Below are 20496 nucleotides of genomic sequence, written 5' to 3'. Positions count from 1 at the left end.
ATTCTTATAAACCACTAGTGGTTATTTGCTGTAGAAAAACTATTAGTAGTTATTTTCTTTGGAGTAAGATTTGTTGTTGTTGTTTTTTGTGTTTTTTTGTGGTACGCGGGCCTCTCACTGTTGTGGCCTCTCCCGTTGTGGAGCACAGGCTCCGGACACGCAGGCTCAGTGGCCATGGCTCATGGGCCCAGCTGCTTCGCGGCATGTGGGATCCTCCCGGACCGGGGTACGAACCTGCGTCCCCTGCATCGGCAGGCGGACTCTCAACCACTGCGCCACCAGGGAAGCCCTGGAGTAAGATTTTAAAAATGATTGAAAATGCTGCATTTTAAATTGAGTATGGAACAACTTATCTAAGCAAGTATTTGCAACAGCGTATAGACAAAGCTTTTTCTGTACAAGTAGGTGAAGGTTTATGCCCACCCTTTAAAATCGAAAGCTATTTAGGAAGCAGGTGAGAAATTGCCACATCCTCTAAGAGCTTTTCCTTTCTTTTCTGTATATGGCAGGAGATGTACAGTACTTGTAAAGTCTTCCCTTTTTATACCTTCAATTTTTGTAGTCATCTTGCTTATAAGGAAGGACAAAATGGGAACCATAGCATCCTACTTAGAGGAATTGATCTGTAGATCTTAAACATGGAGTTAGACTAGTCCTACAGTAGTGAGATAGTTGTCCAAGTCCAGAAAAGATAATAACTGGAATAACAGAAATTTAGGCTAAATTGTGTGAAATGAGCTGTCTCTGGAATTGGATCTTCTTGGAGGAATCAAATACCTAACCTTGGAAAAACTGAAGAATGACCCTAGACCCAGGAGTGCTGGAAACCTCCCTCTGATGAGTTTTATGCACTGTATTATAAAGAGTCAGGATGATGCAGAAATAGGATATTCAGGGTAAAAAAGTAAGTTAACCTGTGAACTGAGACAGTTTTCACTTTGGTTTATCTTGTTTGTTCTCTGCTCTGGGATACTAAGATAAAAAGTTGTCCTATCTATGTGATGCTGATTTCAGTAATGACTGTGCATCATTGTAATTTGTAAGAAAGTAAATAAAATTTATTCTTGGGGCGATGGGAAGTGGGAGAATGGAGTGTGGATTGTAGGATCTAAAGAGAATCCTGTGGGGAAAGATACAACCATTATGGGAAATTGTTATCTCCATTTTACAGGTGGGGGTAACTGAAACAGAGCAGTTTAGTAACATGCTCACGGTCTTACAGTAAGCAGCAAAACAGAGATATTTAGGTATTTGGGTTCTGGAGTTGATGTTCTTGACTGCTATATAGGCAGTTAAGGAATATTTATAAATGGGTGAGAATTTCTAAACAGATGAAAACAGAAGGAATTTGTGATTTTTAAGTACATCTATCTATTTCCTAATAACATTTACCTTTCTGTTGGATCAATATGAATTTTTTCCCCCTGTTTTAGAGTTTTTGTCTTGCTCTGAGGAAAGCACAAGCATACTTAGGAACCACAGTCCTTTAATTTCAGGGAAAAAAATGTTCCCTTTGATAATAAGAATTAATCCTAACTTCTAACCTTTCTGATCTAAATAATAGTCTCTTTTAGCTGATAAAAGAACTTGTCAAAGAAGATTTAACTTTAATTTCTGTAAATTTTGAGGCTAGAAGTTTTAAAGTCAAGTCTTTTGACTTTTATTCCTGATTTTTAAGTGAATACTTTTTTCGTAAAGAGAAAAGTTTTGGGACTAAGGTGGAGCATTGCTGTATTAGTCCACTCAGGCTGCCATAACAAAATACCACAGACTGGGTGGCTTAAACAATAGAAATTTATTTTCTACTTCTCTGGAGGCTGGGAAGTCTAAGATCAAGCTGCCTGCTGATTGACTTCTTGGTGAGGACTCTGATCCTGGCTTGGCAGTTGGCTGCCTTTTCTCTGCGTGCTCATGTGACCTTTGCCAGGTGCCTGTGTGAGTGCCCCGAGAGCTAGTGTGCTGGCATCTCCTGTTTTTCATAAGGGCACTAGCCCTGTTGGATTAGAGCCCCACCCATATGACCTCATTTAACCTGTAACACCTCCTCAGAGGCCCTATCTCCAAATACAGTCATATTGGGGGTTAGGTCTTCAACGTAAGAATTTTGGAGGGTTCAATCCATAGTAGTTGCCATTTTTGAGTGATGAAGTATTCAACTAGCAGTGCTAGAGTTGCAGTGTATCCTTCTGCCACTTGGTGGTACTGCAGTATAATAAAAGCAACACTGTTTGAGGGAGGGGAGGAACCACCAGTGTCTTAGTTAAAAACCAGATTTTTATTCCATTTATAGGAGTTTATGTTTTTTTTTTTTTTGAAGATGTTGAGGGTAGGAGTTATTTATTTATTTATTTATTTTTGCTGTATTGGGTCTTCGTTTCTGTGCGAGGGCTTTCTCTAGTTGTGGCAAGCGGGGGCCACTCTTCATCGCAGTGCGCGGGCCTCTCACTATCGCGGCCTCTCTTGTTGCGGAGTGCAGGCTCCAGACGCGCAGGCTCAGTAGTTGTGGCTCACGGGCCTAGTTGCTCCGCGGCATGTGGGATCTTCCCAGACCAGGGCTCGAACCCGTGTCCCCTGCATTGGCATGTGGATTCTCAACCACTGCGCCACCAGGGAAGTCCCTATTTCTGATCACTTGTATTCAGTGAAGTAGATTTAGGACAGGGATATGAAAAATGTTTTCTAGATATTATTGAAAGGCTATATCAGGATAACCTTAGTATATTTTTGTTGTTAGTTGCAGTGAAACACCAACTGTTTTTGAGAAAACAAGGAATACTTGGCAGTTCACTTGTGGTTTCAAGATTTCATATTGTTGCTTATTATTTGTCAGAACAACATATTTTATTCTAATAAAGCTTTAATATGCATTTATGTGATTTAATCTTGATAGAATTTGTACAGAGGAATTATTGGTTTATTCTACCTCTTGTAGGCTTATAGGACATAGATTTTACGCAGAGGATTTCATTGTCTATGCTGGTGTTCTTTGGGTAGCACATTTCTTTACTCTTATGTAGAGATTTTTATCTGATATCATTTGAGACATTAGTCCTATTCCATGTGCCAGGAACATTAAGTCTGTATTATAATACAGGAATGGATTTGATACACAGAAGGTATGGTATTAAAATTTTTATATTTGTTGTCTATACATGTAAGTGAGCTATTAAAATTTTTTCCTGGTAAATATTTGTTGAGAATGAATACCTAATTTTATTATTATTATTTTTTTTATTTATTTATTTTTTTTTTTGCGGTACGCGGGCCTCTCACTGCTGTGGCCTCTCCCGTTGCGGAGCACAGGCTCCGGACGCACAAGGCTCAGCGGTCATGGCTCACGGGCCCAGCCGCTCTGCGGCATGTGGGATCTTCCCGGAACGGGGCACGAACCCGTGTCCCGTGCATTGGCAGGCGGACTCTCAACCACTGCACCACCAGGGAAGCCCATGAATACCTAATTTTAGAGGTAAATCAGTCTTTATCACTTTTAGAATTGAGGTCTGTCACTATATTATGTTTATTCTAAGTTTGGTTGTACAGGGTTTCAAGCTGCCTTTGTTAAACTAGGCTGATGGCCTCATGTTGTACCATTTCCTCTCATATAATTCTTCAGCTGTAGCCATTCCCAGCTATGTGAATGGAATGTCTTTTTCTTTCTATCTGGCAAACTTCTGTTCATCTTTCAAGTCCTAGCTCAAGTGTATCCAGCAGAATAGGATGCTGCCCATGACAGCCTTCCAGAGGTGACCACCCCAACTCACAATCACACCTTACCTTTAACCAAGGCTGAGTTAGGCACCCTGATTCTGTACTCCCATAGAACCCACCTACCTTTTGGCACGTATATCATATTGCAGTTATCATTTCTTTTTTAGATGGAGCTCTTTAAAGAGCAGCGCTTGCTTTATTCATTTCTGAAGTCAGTGCCTAGGACAGTACCTACCACTTACTAAGCACACAGGATATATTTGAATGAATGCACTAGAAAAACCTAAACATTAATTACATGTTACTCTTTAAAATTGTGTTACTATTGAGAGAATTTCAAGTATAGAGAAAAATAGTAAGAATAATATAAAGAATAGATTCACCTGTTAATATTTTGCCATATTTGCTTTATTACTTTTGATACATATGGGTGAATGGTTTTTATTATTATTGCTAAATACTTTAGGAGTAAATTGCAGACAAAATGCCCCTTAACCCCTAATTATTTACGCATGTAAATTTTAAGAAGTGGGAAGTTCTCTTATATAAGCACAGTGTAATTATCAAATTCAGGAGTGGGGCATTGATAGGTTCTGTTATCTAACGGACAATTCATATTCATATTTACTAGTTGATCCATTATGGTCCTTTTCTGCAGTTTCCACCCCCTTCTCCCTCCACGATCCTATCCAGGCTCATGTACTGTATTTGCATTTAATTGTTATGTTTTCAGTCTCTAATCTGAAACAGCCCCTCGGTCCTCCAATACTTGTTTTAGTAAGCATGTATTCAGTTAGATTCTGTTTGGTAACAGGCTCTGCTCACAAGGAACTTAGAATATACAGTTTACCTTTAGCATAGTTTCTAATTATTATACAGACATACGTGACTGGAATGTATACTAATTTCTGATTATAAGGTATTATTCAAAGAAGGTAGTTAAAGGGAATAACTGTAAAAATAGAATTAAGAACTATATAAAGTTATTTTAAAACTTTTTTGTTGGAGGATAAGAACATAAAATACACTAATCTTAACAGGTTATTCATTTTTATATATGTATATACCTGTGAAACCACCACCTAGGTCAAAGAATATTTTCAGCACCTCAGAAGATTCTTTCCTGCCCCTTCTTAGTCAATGCCTTCTTTCCCACACATTTCCTGAAGGGAACCACTATCTTGACTTCTATCACCATTGATTAGTTTTGCCTGGTCTTGAGCTTCATATAATTAGGATTTTGCAATAGTTATTCTTTGTGTTTTATGTCTTTGGCTCAGTATAATGCCTGTGAGATTCATCTATGTTGTTGTGTATATTAGCAGTTGGTCCTTTTTAATTGCATTTTGTTATATTCCAGTGTACAAATATACCACAGTTTGTCCATTCTCTTATGCATTGGATTGTATCCAGTTTTTGGCTATTCAGAATAAAACTGCTGTAAATATTCTTATACACGTCCTTTGAGGAAAATAAGCCTTCATTTCTCTAGGAGTGGAATTATTTGAGTCATAGGGAAGTTGCATATCTACTGCCAATGGTTTTCCAGGTGGTTGAACCGATTTACATTCCCACCACCCGCATATGAGAGTTCTAGTTGTCCTGACCTACACATAGAATTACCAATTTAAAAATTTTTATCCCATGTTCATGGAGTGTGAGAATTAATATTGTTTAATGTCATTACTGCCAAAAACCATGTCTAGATTCAGTGTGATCCCTTTCAAGATTTCAATGACATTATTTTTACAGAATTAGAAAAGAAATTCTAAAATGTATATGTAACCACCAAAGACTCTGAATAGCCAAAGCAATCCTGAGAAAGAAGAACAAAGTGGAAGGCATCACACTGCCTGATTTCAAGCTATACTATAAAGCTATAGTAATTAAAACAGTATGGCACTGGTATAAAAACAGACAAATATATAGATCAATGGAATAGAACTGAGATCCCAGAAATAAACCCACACGTATATGGTCAGCTAATATTTGAAGAGGGAGCCAAGAAAACTGAATGGAGAAAAGAAGTCTCTTCAGTAAATTGTGCTGGAGAAATTGGATATTCTCATGTAAAAGAATGAAACTAGATCCCTGACTTATACCACTCACAGAAGTTAACTTGAAATGGATTAAATACTTAAATTTAAATGTAAGACCTGAAACTATAAAACTCCTAGAAGAAAACAGGATAAAAACTCCTTGACATGGGTCTTGGCAATGATTTTTTGGCTATGACACCAAAAGCATAAGCACCAAAATAAGCAAGTGCGACTACATCAACCCAAAAGCTTCTGTACAGCAAGAGAAACAGTCAACAAAGTAGAACGACAGCCTACGGAATGGGAGAAAATACTCGAAAACCATATATTTGATAAGGGGTTAATAGCTAAAATGTATAAAGAACTCATACAACTCAACAAATAATTCAATTAAAAAATGGGCAAAAGACCTGAATATACATTTTTCCAAAGAAGATAGAGGAATGGCTAATGGAATGGAAGATAGAGGTATGTGAAAAGATGCTCAACATCACTAGGTTATTAGGCAAATAGAAATCAAAACCACAATGATATATCTCTTATGCCTGTTAGAATGGCCACCTTAAAAAGACAGATGAATGTGGAGAAAAGGGATCCCTTGTTCACTGTTACTGAGATTGTAAACTGGTACAGCCACTATGCAAAGCTGTATGGAGGATCCTCAAAAAATTAAATTACAACTACCATATGATCCAGCAATTCCACTAGTGGGAATATATCCAAAGGAAATGAAAATGCTAACTTGAAAAGGTATCTGCATTCTTATGTTCATAGCATTTTTTACAACAGCCAAGACATGGAAACAACCTAAGTGTTCATCGATGAATGGTTAAAGAATATGTGGTATGTTATATTCACAATGGAATATATTTCAGCTGTTAAAAAAAAAAAGAATCCTGCCATTTGCGCTATGGATGGACATTGAGAGCATTATGCAAAATGAAATAAGTCAGACAAAGACAGGTACTGTATGGTCTCACTTACATGTGGAATTTGAAAAAACAAAACTCATAGAGGGAGAGATCAGTTTTGTGGTTATCAGAGGGTGTGTGCGTGTAGAGGAGAATTGTAGGAAGCTGGTCAAAAGGCACAAACTGAGTTAGAAGATAAATAAGTACTAGGGATGCAGTGAACAACATGATGACTGTAGTTAACACTGCTGTATGATACGTATGTAAGTTGCTCAGAGAGTAGATCCTAAGAGTTATCATTACAGTGAGTTCTCATTACAAGTCAAACCGTTAAGCTGTACACCTTAAAGTTAAGCAATGGTATATATCAATTATATCAGTAAAACTGGGAAAAATTTTATGGTCATTCCTCAATATATACAAAAAGTTAATTATGTTGTATATCTGAAGTTAATATAATGTTAATTATATCAATTTAAAAAATTTTAGTCATTCTCATGGGAATGTAATTGTCATTGTGCTTCTAATTTATGTATCTCTGAAGTCTAATGATGTTGACCACATTGTCATATTCTTATTGGCCATTTGAATGTGCTCTTTTATTAAGTACCCACTTACATGTTACCCATTTTTTTAAAAAGTTGGTTTACTTGTCCTGTGGATATATAGGACTTTTTAATATAGTCTGGATTTGAGTGTATTGTGAATGTCTTCTGGTTTATGTCTTCCCTTTTGACCTTCTTAATGGAAACTCTGAAGAGAAACAATTTTATGTCACTGATGTGTAAACTTTCAGGTAAACCAGTCCTAATTGTTACAGTTATAAATCTAATATCCATCCTGATTGATTTACAATTAAAACAATTTTTTTTAAGCTATGTCTGAAGCAGTAGAGTAGGGTAGACCTTAGTTGCAAAGAAAAGGAAAACCAAAGTATCTGGACTTTCACTCCAGATAGCATACATGAGTTGTGAAATAAATCCACAATTGGTAAAAGAATTTTATTTTGGAAAAGGTGTATAGTTTTGGTTTAGGACAAGAAAACTTTTTTTTTTTTGGTAGCATATCTGTATTTCTGTTCCCACTCTGTCATTTCTAGAAGTAGGAAATACAAATAATGTCTGTTTTTTCTATATACCATAGAGCAGTTTTCAAGTAAGTATATTCACCTAGTATCTTGAAATTAGGGAAAGGTAGTATACAGAAATGAGTTAGGTGTCGTAGAGGAGCTTAAATTGGGAGTTTTTCTTACTAGATTATCAGTTTATTGTAATAAAAGGATATAACTCAGAAATAGCCAAATGGAAGACATAAATACATAGGGCAAGGTATAGGGAAAGGGCAAGGAGCTTTCATGCTCTCTTCTAGAGCACTGCTATGCCCAAATCTTCATGTGTTCACCAAACCAGAAACTCTCCTTTTGGGTTTTTAGGGGGGGCTTCATTTCATAGTCATGATTGATTAAATCATTGGCCATTAGCGATTGAGCTCAATCCCTGGAGGTGTGGGGGAGGAGGGGCTGAAAGTTCCAGCCCTCTTAATCACCTGGCGACCAGCTTCAGTCCTTACTCAATCCTTACAGGGGCTTCTTAAGTCACCTAATTAACATAACAAAAGACACTCTTGCTTTCGTCACTTTAAGACATTCCAAGGGTTTTAGGAGATCTTGTACCAGAAAGGGGGACAGTGACCAAATATATATTATTGTAAGTCACAATTTCCCACGTTGCCCTTCACTGAATAGGTGAAGAAACTTAGGCTCAGGTATGCAAGGAGGTTTTTCCATAGTGAACAGTTCAACAGAGGCACAGCTAGAACTAGACCCTGAAATATTCTGACTTTTTCCTTAGTGGTTTTTAAATGAATGAATGAATGTATGTATGGCTGCGTTGGGTCTTCGTTGCTGCGTGTGGGCTTGTCTCTAGTTGTGGCGAGTGGGGGCCACTCTTCGTTGCGGTGCGCCGTATTCTCATTGGGGTGGCGTCTCTTTGTTGCAGAGCTCGGGCTCCAGGCGCGCCGGCTTGGTTAATTGTGGCATGTGGGCTCAGTAGTTGTGGCATACGGGCTTAGTTGCTCCGTAGCTTGTGGGAATCTTCCCGGACCAGGGCTCGAACCCGTGTCCTCTGCATTGGCAGGCAGATTCTTAACCACTGCTCCACCAGGGAAGTCCCAAATTTTTGTCTTTGATATAAACAAATTTTAATGAACTGAAGGTCTAACAGCAAAACTTGAAAATCATCATCCAAATTTGTTATTTCCAGGTCTTTGAAGAAACTGGTTTTGATATTAAAGATTATATTTGTAAGGATGATTACATTGAACTTCGAATCAATGACCAGCTTGCTCGTTTGTACATCATTCCAGGAATTCCAAAAGATACCAAATTTAACCCGAAAACCAGAAGAGAAATTCGGGTATGTAATTGAAAAGTATTTTCAGATTGCTGGACAGTATCCCAATTAAATGATGTAGGAAATTGCTTTTAGAAACTCCTTGATAATAAGTAACTAACAAAATGAATTATTTTCTTGTGTTTCAGAACATTGAGTGGTTCTCCATTGAGAAATTGCCCTGTCATAGAAATGATATGACCCCAAAATCCAAACTTGGTTTGGCACCAAACAAATTTTTTATGGCCATTCCTTTTATCAGGTATGTTCGTATTTCTTTAAATACAAAACTTCATAAATTCTGATAGTGAGTTTCTTCACATAGCCAAGTTTTAAAATTGAATTCTTAATGTTTCCATAGACCGTTAAGGGACTGGCTTTCTCGAAGATTTGGCGATTCCTCAGATAGCGACAATGGATTTTCCTCAGCTGGTAGTACACCAGCTAAACCCACTGTGGAAAAATTGAGGTAAAGAAATATATGCGTAGGATTCTGACTTTTTGATAGTTTTTAATGCAGTGACATTTTGCTTATAAAGTTTGTAGAGGTGTTGGCTTCCTTTTTGTAGGTACTATTTTGTTACTGGTCTCACAAATAATTGAAAAAAATTTTAAGGGTTTTTGATGAGAGGTTAGTGGAATTTGGAAAGGAGCTTCAGGCATATTTTAAAATGGTATACATAAGAGCTTATCAACTTTTTAGATGGATAGATAGACTATGAGGAAAAGACAAAAATCTTCTGTATGTATATTTATACTGTTACTTCCCTGTTCTCATATCTTTACTTTAGAAATAATTGAGTTTCTGAAGATGGTTGAATGGGGGGAATAGATTGAAGTTTGTTTTTGTGTAGAGGAGATGAGGGATGCTGGTGTATGTATAATTTGTTCAGAAAGATAGCACTGTGAAGGCTTGGGCTTGCTTCTTTTCTTTCCCTAGCCTAGACTGTATATTATAAAGAGTGACTATTACATGGACATGAGCCGCAAAGAGCATTTTCTTGGTTGGAATGTAATTGTATCCAAATCACAATTATAGAGTAGGCTGAGTAAGTAATTTTCTTAAATAAGTATATGTATTTGTAATCAGCTTGCTAGAACTTTGCCTTTGTTAGGTTCAGAGAGAGTTGCTTTTTATACTTTCTCTAATTTAGGTGTTCTGTTTTTATCCCAGAGCTTTAAAAAGTAAACAATAGGAGTAACACATCTGCAGTCAATATTTTTTAAACACATAGGGAATATTCCATTTTAGTTGAATTTTATGAGGATAGGAGATTAGACTAAATGCCTTGAAAGGTCATTTCTGCCTTTCAGAATCTATGATTATAATCACCAAATTATATACTACTAAACATAAGGGAAGCAGTAAAAAGGAAAAAGAGTAAAGTAGACAGGAATGTAGTCAAGATTAAAAAAATCCAATCACTACTAAAAAGTCATGAAATAGTGACACTGTTTGAAAAGAAATTGTGTCACTGTTCATATTTGGGAGAATCTGTCCACCATAGTGTGTGATAAGATTCCCACATATTTCAGCCAGTGTTAGGGTTTGTGGTCCTAGAGAATGGAATGAGACAATAAATAACTTCTTTAACCAAATTTCAGGTTGCTTAGGCAGGGTGGTGTCTGTTTTTAGCATATAGAATAACATCTATTGATGTGTTGGAGGAAATATCTGAGTTTTGTCTAAAGAAAGAGTAGAGAGTCTGCAATTTAATTACAGTTTTTAAATGAGAAAGGGGACAGATTCTGAAATATTCAAAAACAATCTTACTATAATATGGATCTTGGGATCAGTGGCTCTGGACTGTATTACACATGTATGTGGTACTACAGAATACGATTTCTTATCTTTACTACAAACTACTGTTACAGTTGGTTTCTTTTGCATAAGTATTTGAGACTGGATCTTTATTTAATTTGCTTCTCCATCGTTTTTGAGCTCCTGAATTTTTTGCTGCACAATGTAGCTTAATTTTTCAGATCCTCTTCCAGCATGGCCGGGGTCCGTAACTGACCTGTGCCAGATCAAATTCCATACTTAAGCATCCTAGTAAAGAATTGAGAATTGAGTTGTCTGTCCTGTTAAGAAGGAAGATCCACTGACATTTGTTTGTTTCGACTAGATTGATTTATTGAATTTATTACTAAATTTATGAAAGAATTATTTTCTTCAGTTGTGTTTCTTTTTGCGGGGTGGGGGGGCATGCATCACAGCTTGCGGGATCTTAGTTCCCCAACCAGGGATCGAACCCGTGCCCCCTGCACGGGAAGCGCAGAGTCCTAACCACTGGACCGCCAGGGAACTCCCCAGATTTTTAAAAGTACAATCATTTATAGGGAGGAAGTGGTATCAATAAATTTAGGAAACTTTGGGATTAAAAATAACAGAGTATTAATTCATTCAAGAAATATGGAATGCTAGGCACTCCTCTTGGTGCTGGGGGTAAAGTGATAGGCAGAGTCAACAAGAATCCCCTGCCCTCATGGAACTTATACTCCAGTGGGCAGAGATAGACAGTAAATAAAGTAAAATTTGTAGTCTGTAAGATAAACTAACAGGTGTTAGAAAGACTATAAGTGAAAATTTTCTGATCTGATTTTTATTTTTTAAATCTTGGTGTAGTCGAACCAAATTCCGCCACAGTCAGCAATTATTTCCTGAAGGTTCTCCCGGTGACCAGTGGGTAAAGCACAGGCAACCACTGCAACAAAAACCATATAATAATAATCATTCTGAAATGTCTGACCTTTTAAAAGCAAAGGTGAGTGATACACATTTAAAGATTTTCATAACTTTAGCTCATTTGACTTTGGAATGTATCTGAGTTGAGGAATTACAGATTAACAGTTGTAGAGTTCTGAATTGTTAATCCAAGGCTCCTGTGTTTCTGACTTGTGATTTGAAGTAGGGATGAGACTCCTTAACCTTTACAGCTTTGGTATTAATCCAGTGTAGTAAGTAATATGAATTAACATCTGATTTTGGTAAATATGCTACCAGTGAAAGGTTCATTACTGTGTTGTATTCTGGTGTATGATTATATTACAGTTTATTTATCCATTCTACTCTTAGTGGACATGTTTGTTTCCACTTTGGGGCTTTTACAAACCATACTGCTATGAATATTTCTGTACATGTCTTTTGAGGAACATACACAGTTCTTTTGGGTATATAGAATTGGGTAGAAATGTTGGAGCAGTGGATATGCCTATGTTCTTGAGTATATACTCAATATTCTCGGGTAATTTATATCCCCAGCAAAATATATGAGAGTTCCATTTGTTCCACATCCTTACTAATCCATGGTAGTATCTGCCTTTATTACTTTAGCCATCTATTTGGGTACCACTCTTTTTATTTTCATTCTTTTAAAAATATACTGGTTTCATCAAAATTAAAAACTTTTGTGCATCAGAGATCACTATCAAAAGAGAAGAGACAGCCCATGGAATGGGAGAATTTGCAAATCATATATCTAATGGATTAATATCCAGGATATATGGAGAACTCCTACAATTCAATTACAAACAAAACAACCCAATTAAAAAAATGGGTAGACACCTTGAATAGACATTTCTTTAAAGAATATATACAAATGGCCAATAAGCACATGAAATGATGCTCACAATCATTAGTAGAATGCAAATCAAAACCACAGGAGATACTATTAATACCCACTAGGTACGAAGTAATAAAAATGTAATTAAAAAATGGAGAATAATAAGTGCTGACAAGAATGTAGGGAAATTGGAACCCGTGTCCATTGCAGGTGGGAATGTAAAATGGTGCAGCTGCCATGGAAAACAGTTTGGATGGTTCGTCAAATAGTTAAACATAGAATTACCATATGACCCAGCAATTCCATTCCTAGGCTCATACTCAAAAGAATTGAAAGCAGGGACTTAAACAGGTAACTTATATCCCAGTGTTCACAGTAGCATTATTCATGATAGCCAAAAGGTGGAAACAACCCATGTGTCAACCCATGTGTCTGTCAGCAGATTAATGGATAAACAAAATAAACATATAGAGGAATATTATTTGGCCTTAAAAAGGAATGAAAGGGACTTCCCTGGTGTTCCAGTGGTTAAGACTCCACGCTCCCAATGCAGGGGGCCCGGGTTGGATCCCTGGTCAGGGAACTGGATCCCTCATGCTGCAGCTAAGACCCAGTGCAGCCAAATGAATAAATAAATATTTAAAAAAAAAAAAGGAATGAAATTATGATACGTACGTGCTACAACATGGATGAACCTTAAACACATGCTAAGTGAAATAAGCCATACACAAAAGGACAAATATTGTATGACTCCACTTACATGAGGTGCCTAGTATAGACAAATTTATAGACAGAAATTAACTTGAGGTTACCAGGGCTGAGGGACAGGAGGGAATATGGAATTATTTAATAGGTACGAAGTTCTGTTTAGATGATGAAAAAGTTTTGGAGATGGATACTGGTGGTGGTTGCACAACATTGTGACTATACACTGCCACTGAGTTGTACATTTACAAGTGGTTCAAGTGCTAAATTTTATGTATATGGTACCGCAATAAAAGGTAAATACCGAGAAGAATGGGATGAAATTGAATTAAAAGTCTGTGGTAACATGACTGCTGTATTTCCCTACCTTTCTTTCTTTAAATTAGCTTGTTGTTTTCAAGCTATTTTAGGAACTGCTTAATTTTTTCTGTAGGTAGATAGAATGTACATAAATGTATTTTTATACATTTTATAATAATAATAAAATTATTCTGCTCACTGTTTTAGCTAGTCCTCTTAAATAGCTGTCGTTTTAAGACCTCTAAGGCCAAATTAATGTTTAAAAACTTTGTGTTTTAAGTTAAACTTAGAGTTATTTTCTAAGAAAATTACCTCGTTAAAGCAGTATAATAATAATAGCAAGATGTCAACTACTGCATGTTTAGGTTTTAGGTCTAAATTTAGGGATAATGGCCCAAATTTTAAAAACCAGTTGTCTTTATTATTTTGTATAAAAAGAGATTATTAATTTAAAAAATCCCTATTTGTTTATTAATAATTTAAAGCAGATTTTAGGGTAACAGTGATCACATCGGCTGCCTGTTTCCAGCTTTAAGGACTGTAGTCAATGGGCCTAAGTGTTCCCTCACAGAGAGGTTTTCTTTGGCAGTCACATAAGGTTTTCAAAGTTGTTCCTCTCCTTGCTCCCATTATTCTTTTACTCCTCATGCTTGTAAACACAGTCTGTGAGCAGAAATGGCATAAGGCAAGAGGTGTGGAAAGATTCCTAGGGACCATTATATTTGCTGTTTCATATCTTTTGAGGACTCTTGCTTTGTGAAGCACTATCTTCTATAAGAAAATATATTGATAGTGGTTCTCCAGTGTTTAAGGAAGGTTTTGGGTGGGGGTGCTTTGCTGAACTCTGATTCAACCAGCTAAATACATTCATAGGGGTATATTGTTTTATCCTATTTCATTATGCTATAGGTTTACATTTTATTTCTTCTTATTGGAAAAACAGAGTCAAAGTATGAGGGGAAATGGCAGAAAACAGTATCAAGAGTCACCTAATCAAAAGAAAAGAACAAATGGGGTCCACAGCCAGCCAGGCAAGCAGCAGAATCCCTTGATGGTAAGAGTTAACAGCTCTCATGCTAAGAAGGCAGTTCACGCTTTTTAAGATGGGGCAAGGGCATTGGCGAGACACGTTGAATTGATATATTGACAGGATTTTTATGAACCTGCTGTGTGCGCACTATTCACCCACTAAAAAAATCTCTGCCTACTCTCAATTATAGGTTTATCACATTGATTCAAATGTGCAACTGATCTTTACTTTTTATGTGGGTATTTATCTATTTATTATTTTTTAAATTAATTTTTATTGGAGTATAGTTGATTTACAATGTTGTGTTAGTTTCTGCTGTACAGCAAAGTGAATCAGTTATACATATATCCACTCTTTTTCAGATTCTGTTCCCATATATAGGTCATTACAGAGTATTGAGTAGAGTTCCCTGTGCTATACTGTAGGTTCTTGTTGGTTATCTATATGTGGGTATTTAGATTTATTTTAATACTTTGGAAACAGTGTGTAGTCAACCCTGCTTTCTAGACAAGTCCTAAGTATTCTCTCTATATTTTTCTAAATAGAGTCTGTATTATTTTAATGAAGTTAAAAGTTTGGAATAACATCACAGTGTTTTTGTTTTCTTCAAGTTGATAGAATTTAGAAAACGAAAATAAATAAAACACAATACTCATAGCCAGTGTCATAGTCATTAGACTAGGCTGAAAGACAAATACGTGTGAGCATTTTAAGGCATTTACTTCCATTCTTTTAGTCTGTGTTCCAGAAGGTAATTCATAAACTGGTAAGTCTCCTTGCTTATCTTTTCTGTAAGTCCCAGTATTTCTTTCCTTTTTTTAAAAGATGTATTTATTTTATTTTTATTATTTTTTAAAATTAATTAATTTATTTTTGGCTGTGTTGGGTCTTCATTGCTGCACGCAGGCTTCCTCTAGTTGCAGTGAGCGGGGGCTACTGTTGGTTGTGGTGTGCGGGCTGCTCATTGTGGTGGCTTCTTTGTTGCGGAGCGTGGGCTCTAGGTGTGCGGGCTTCAGTAGTTGTGGCTTGTGGCCTCAGTAGTTGTGGCGCACGGGCTTAGTTGCTCCGTGGCATGTGGGATCTTCCCAGACCAGGGATCGAACCTGTGTCCTCTGTATTGGCAGGCAGATTCTTAACCACTGCACCACCAGGGAAGTCGCAGTCCTGGTATTTCTATGTTGAATTTTCTTATTGTATCTTCACCTATTTTTCTTTCTTTAACAGTGGGTGATAGTAGTAATTTCAAGTTTTTAACAAAAGTATTTTCCTTGAATTCCCTAGGTGCTGTTGATTTAACTTGGGGTGTATTGATTCCACTAGCAAGCACATGTTAAAGATCAGTTTACTGTTAGACTACTTGCCCTTTACTATTATTGTACTCCACTCTGGTAGAAATAGTGACAAGAACAAAGAAGAGTCTTAATAGATGGTCAGAAGGCTTTTAATCTCATTCAACATCTGTCCCTAACAAAAGCTGCACAGATTAAAATGATAGTACTATACAAATGTTAATTCTCCTCAAATTAATACATAGATTTAATTCAATACCAATCAAAATCCTTGATTTTTTGGGGGGAACTTCACAAATGACTCTCATATTTGTCTAAAAGAACTTGAATAAATTTTTTATAAGTTCTTAAAATAAAGTTAATGATGGAGAACAAGTATATGAACAGCTTATAAGGGAAGAACTAAAAGTGACTGATAAATGTATAAATGTGTAATCAAAGAAAGTAAAATAAAACAGGATGCCACTTTTCCTCATTAGATTGGCAAAGATGAAAAGATAGCCACTTATGTATTGTTGAGAATATTGAGAACCCTTAAGAATTGCTAATTGGTACAGCCTCCTAGAGAGTAGTTTGGCTATATTGAAAGCCTGAAAAAGTTCTTACCTTGTTTCCCTAGAAGAGAAATTTAAAGAATATTCACTCCATTGCTCTTAGTTATGAAAACATGGAAATAATCTAAATATCCAAGAAGATAATACTAAATGCAATATCGTAGATCTATGCCATAGACTACCATGTAGTCATTAAAAGTGATGGTGTAGATGTGTATTTATTGAAAAAGGAATATGTTCATAGTATATACATTTAAAAAGTGGGTTATATCCTTTTTGACCCACCTCCTAGAGAAATGGAAATAAAAACAAAAATAAACAAATGGGACCTAATGAAACTTAAAAGCTTTTGCACAGCAAAGGAAAACATAAACAAAACAAAAAGACAGCCCTCAGAATGGGAGAAAATATTTGCAAATGAAGCAACTGACAAAGGATTAATCTCCAAAATTTACAAGCAGCTGATGTGGCTCAATATTAAAAAAAACAAACAATCCAATCCAAAAATAGGCAGAAGACCTAAACAGATATTTCTCCAAAGAAGATATACAGATTGCCAACAAACACATGAAAGGATGCTCAGCATCACTAATCATATGTATAGCTGATTCACTTTGTTATAAAGCCAAAACTAATAACACCATTGTAAAGCAATTATACTCTAATAATATGTTAAAAAAAAAAAAAAGATCCTGCAGGGCAAAGGCAAAAAACTACAATGAGATATCATCTCACACCGGTCAGAATGGCCATCATCAAAAAATCTACAAACAATAAATGCTGGAGAGGGTGTGGAGAAAAGGGAACCCTCTTGCATTGTTGGTGGGAATGTAAATTGATACAGCCACTATGGAGAACAGTATGGAGGTTCCTTAAAAAACTAAAAATAGAACTACCATATGACCCAGCAATCCCACTACTGGGCATAAACCCTGAGAAAACAATAATTCAAAAAGAGTCATGTACCAAAATGTTCATTGTAGTTCTGTTTACAATAGCCAGGACATGGAAGCAACCTAAGTGTCCATCAACAGATGAATGGATAAAGAAGATGTGGCACATATATACAATGGAATATTACTCAGCCATAAAAAGAAACGAAATTGAGTTATTTGTAATGAGGTGGGTGGACCTAGAGTCTGTTATACAGAGTGAAGTAAGTCAAAGAGAAAAACAAATACTGTATGCTAACACATATATATGGAATCTTAAAAAAATGTGGTTCTGAAGAACCTAGGAGCAGGACAGGAATAAAGACGCGGATGTAGAGAATGGACTTGAGGACACGGGGAGTGGGAAGGGTAAGCTGAGATGAAGTGAGAGAGTGGCATGGACATATATACACTACCAAATGTAAAATAGAGAGCTAGTGGGAAACAGCCGCATAGTACAGGGAGATCAGCTCGGTGCTTTGTGTCCACCTAGATGGGTGGGATAGGGAGGGTGGGAAGGAGACGCAAGAGGGGGGAGATATGGGGATATATGTATATGTATAGCTGATTCACTTTGTTATAAAGCAGAAACTAACACACCATTGTAAAGCAATTATACTCCAATAAAGATGTTAAAAAATGGGTTATAGAATACTATGTATAGAATAATTCTGTTTGTTACATAATTATATGAAAATACATTCACACATATCTTCATAGAAAAAAAGCTGGAAAGATGTACTGGAGTGTTAATAGTAATTATCTCTGGGTTGAGAAATTTAATGAATAATTTTCTTGTTTTCTGGTGTTTCCATATTGTATGTGTATTCAAGAGCTAAAAACAGTTTTAGGCTTAAAAAAATAAAAATAAAATTAAAAATACCAATGCAAGGTGGGCATGGTGATTATATGGTTTAATTCTCTTCCTGAGAAATTTGATACTATATCTCCTTATTTATAATTGAAATAACTGGAGATGGTATGTTGTGTGTTTGTGTTTTTTAATAGAAATGTGAAAAAAAACTTCATCCACGAAAGCTTCAGGATGCTTTTGAAACAGGCAAGTCATTTTCTTTTTAAAATTTCTGCTGGTTGGGATTTGGTTTGGTTTTGAAGTAACCTTGATTTTAGTGGTGCATGACGAACTGTGATAGATAAGCTGAAAGAGTTGCACATGGTCTGTAGAGAGTTCATATATATGGTCAAGTTCTCTAAATATGAAACTGGCTAAAATAAATTTATCTAAATTATTTGCCCTTTCACTGTGCTATTTCTTTTGCGAATGTGAAGCCTTGGTGCTGTGCATGAATATTGTAAATAAATAAATAATTGCTTAAGGGTTAGACAGGGAGTAGACCCAAGTAACATAATGGTGAGGAGAAACCTCATTCTCACACATATGTAAGGGGAGTGCTAACTTCAGAAGGGAAACATTTCCCCCTTACTTGAGGTAATGATCAACTTGTTAAGATGGTACTAAGGATAGCTTTTATTAAAATGACATTTGGAACTTCTCCACCCTCAGTTATGAAGAGTAGGTGTGTGATCTGATTTGGAAAGTAATGTTGAGGAATGTAGAAAGCTCTTTGTAAATACTGATTTAATAGATGTCATTTGGAAGTGCAGTAGGCTATTTTTTTCTTCGGTCCTGTTTTGAATGGTATGAAATTCTCTGTGCAGTAGGTAAGCATTTATTTACCATCTAGATTTAAGGCTTTCATATAGAAAACTCTTAAGAATTGAAAAGCATTATAATTATATTTTCTTGCATTACTGTTTATGATTTAAGCAAGATAGAAGCTATATTAAAAGAGATGCTTTGGGGACTTCCCTGGTGGTCCAGTGGTTAAGACTCCGTGCTTCCAATGCAGGGAACGTGGGTTCGATCCCTGGTTAGGGAACTAAGATCACACATGCCTGCGGCACGTCCAGGAAAAAAACAGAGAGAGAGATCCTTTAACCCTGTTTTGGAAAATTAAGTGTAAGAAGTTGGAACTATCATTAAGTTATGGTGGTAGAATTCCTCTTAGTTGGACTTTTCTGGCCACCTTAGGTGGTGTGGGCATGATAGGCTGATAGTTGAAGTAATGTAACTTCAGAAATCAATTATTTCACAAAATCTTTAAAAAGCCATATGTTTAGGAACATTAAAGAAGGCACAGTATAATGTATATCCAACTTAGTTAGGCATGATTCAGATATATAAAATTTTGAGTTGTCTTGAGAAGGAAGTATAAAAGTGTTCTTATCCTGGGAAACCTCGTATCAGACTTTATTTCTGCCTCAACCTTTTGGTGTCTATTCCAAACCTACTTTCCTGGTCAGGTCCCTGTTCTACTTTAAGGGGAAAAAAAAAAAGCCCTGATAAGTTGGAGTTCTGTTGTACTATGATTTTGAAAATTTGGATTTTTCTTTAGGTTGACATACTCACTGAATATTTAATAACCTCCAGCTTTATTTTTCTAGAATTGGAATCTTTACAGATCTTACATTGTAATTATAATCTTTATAATGTTTACATTTTGATCTCTATCAAGAAGCTCCCCTTATGTTGGCACAAAATACAAATATAGGTGGTAAACAAAGGTATGCCCAGTTTTAAAATTAATTATTTTTGGCTGTGTTGAGTCTTCGTTGCTGCACACGGGCTTTCTCTAGTTGTGGTGAGCAGGGGCTACTCTTCATTGCAGTGTACGTGTTTCTCATTGCAGTGGCTTCTCTTGTTGTGGAGCATGAGCTCTAGGTGTGCTGGCTTAAGTAGTTGTGGCACATGGGCTCAGTAGTTGTGGCTTGCAGGCTCAGTAGTTGTGGCGCACAGGCTTAGTTGCTCCGTGGCATGTGGGGGATCTTCCTGGACCAGGGCTCGAACCCGTATCCCCTGCATTGGCAGGCGGATTCTTAACCACTGCACCACCAGGGAAGTCCCTAGGTATGCCCATTTTTGAAAGCAGGTGAATATTAAGGGTCTTAAAATAAAGGCTGAGATTAAGATTTTGAATGTTTGTTTGGAATAAGAAATAATAGATTAGAAATTCACTTGAGTACCAGTTTAGGGAAAGGAAGATATCTTGGTGG

At 36.5% G+C, this 20496-nt stretch overlaps 1 protein-coding gene across 7 annotated transcripts in view; it reads left to right on the top strand.

Annotated features, from left to right (window-relative positions):
* Window positions 1–20496, top strand: part of DCP2 (decapping mRNA 2) — a 61852-nt gene that overhangs the window by 20643 nt on the left and 20713 nt on the right. For 3 of the 7 annotated variants that reach the window (XR_012330808.1, XM_019940823.3, XM_019940822.3), the window contains exons 5-10: window positions 8920–9072; window positions 9198–9310; window positions 9410–9517; window positions 11675–11813; window positions 14560–14670; window positions 18430–18481. Coding sequence is in view for 5 of the 7 variants with exons in the window: in XM_019940823.3 (XP_019796382.1) it covers window positions 8920–9072; window positions 9198–9310; window positions 9410–9517; window positions 11675–11813; window positions 14560–14670; window positions 18430–18481 (676 nt within the window). In the remaining 2 variants the exon portion in view is untranslated. Of the gene's footprint in view, window positions 1–3303; window positions 3467–8919; window positions 9073–9197; window positions 9311–9409; window positions 9518–11674; window positions 11814–14559; window positions 14671–17487; window positions 17612–18429; window positions 18482–20496 lie in introns of all 7 variants that reach the window. The other 4 variants (XM_073802391.1, XM_073802390.1, XR_012330809.1 and 1 more) reach the window with 3 other exon arrangements.

Source organism: Tursiops truncatus, chromosome 3 (genome assembly GCF_011762595.2).
Source record: "Tursiops truncatus isolate mTurTru1 chromosome 3, mTurTru1.mat.Y, whole genome shotgun sequence".
Taxonomy (NCBI): domain Eukaryota; kingdom Metazoa; phylum Chordata; class Mammalia; order Artiodactyla; family Delphinidae; genus Tursiops; species Tursiops truncatus.
The sequence above is the reverse complement of the archived record's forward strand: the minus strand, read 5'-3'. Positions and strand labels throughout refer to the sequence as shown.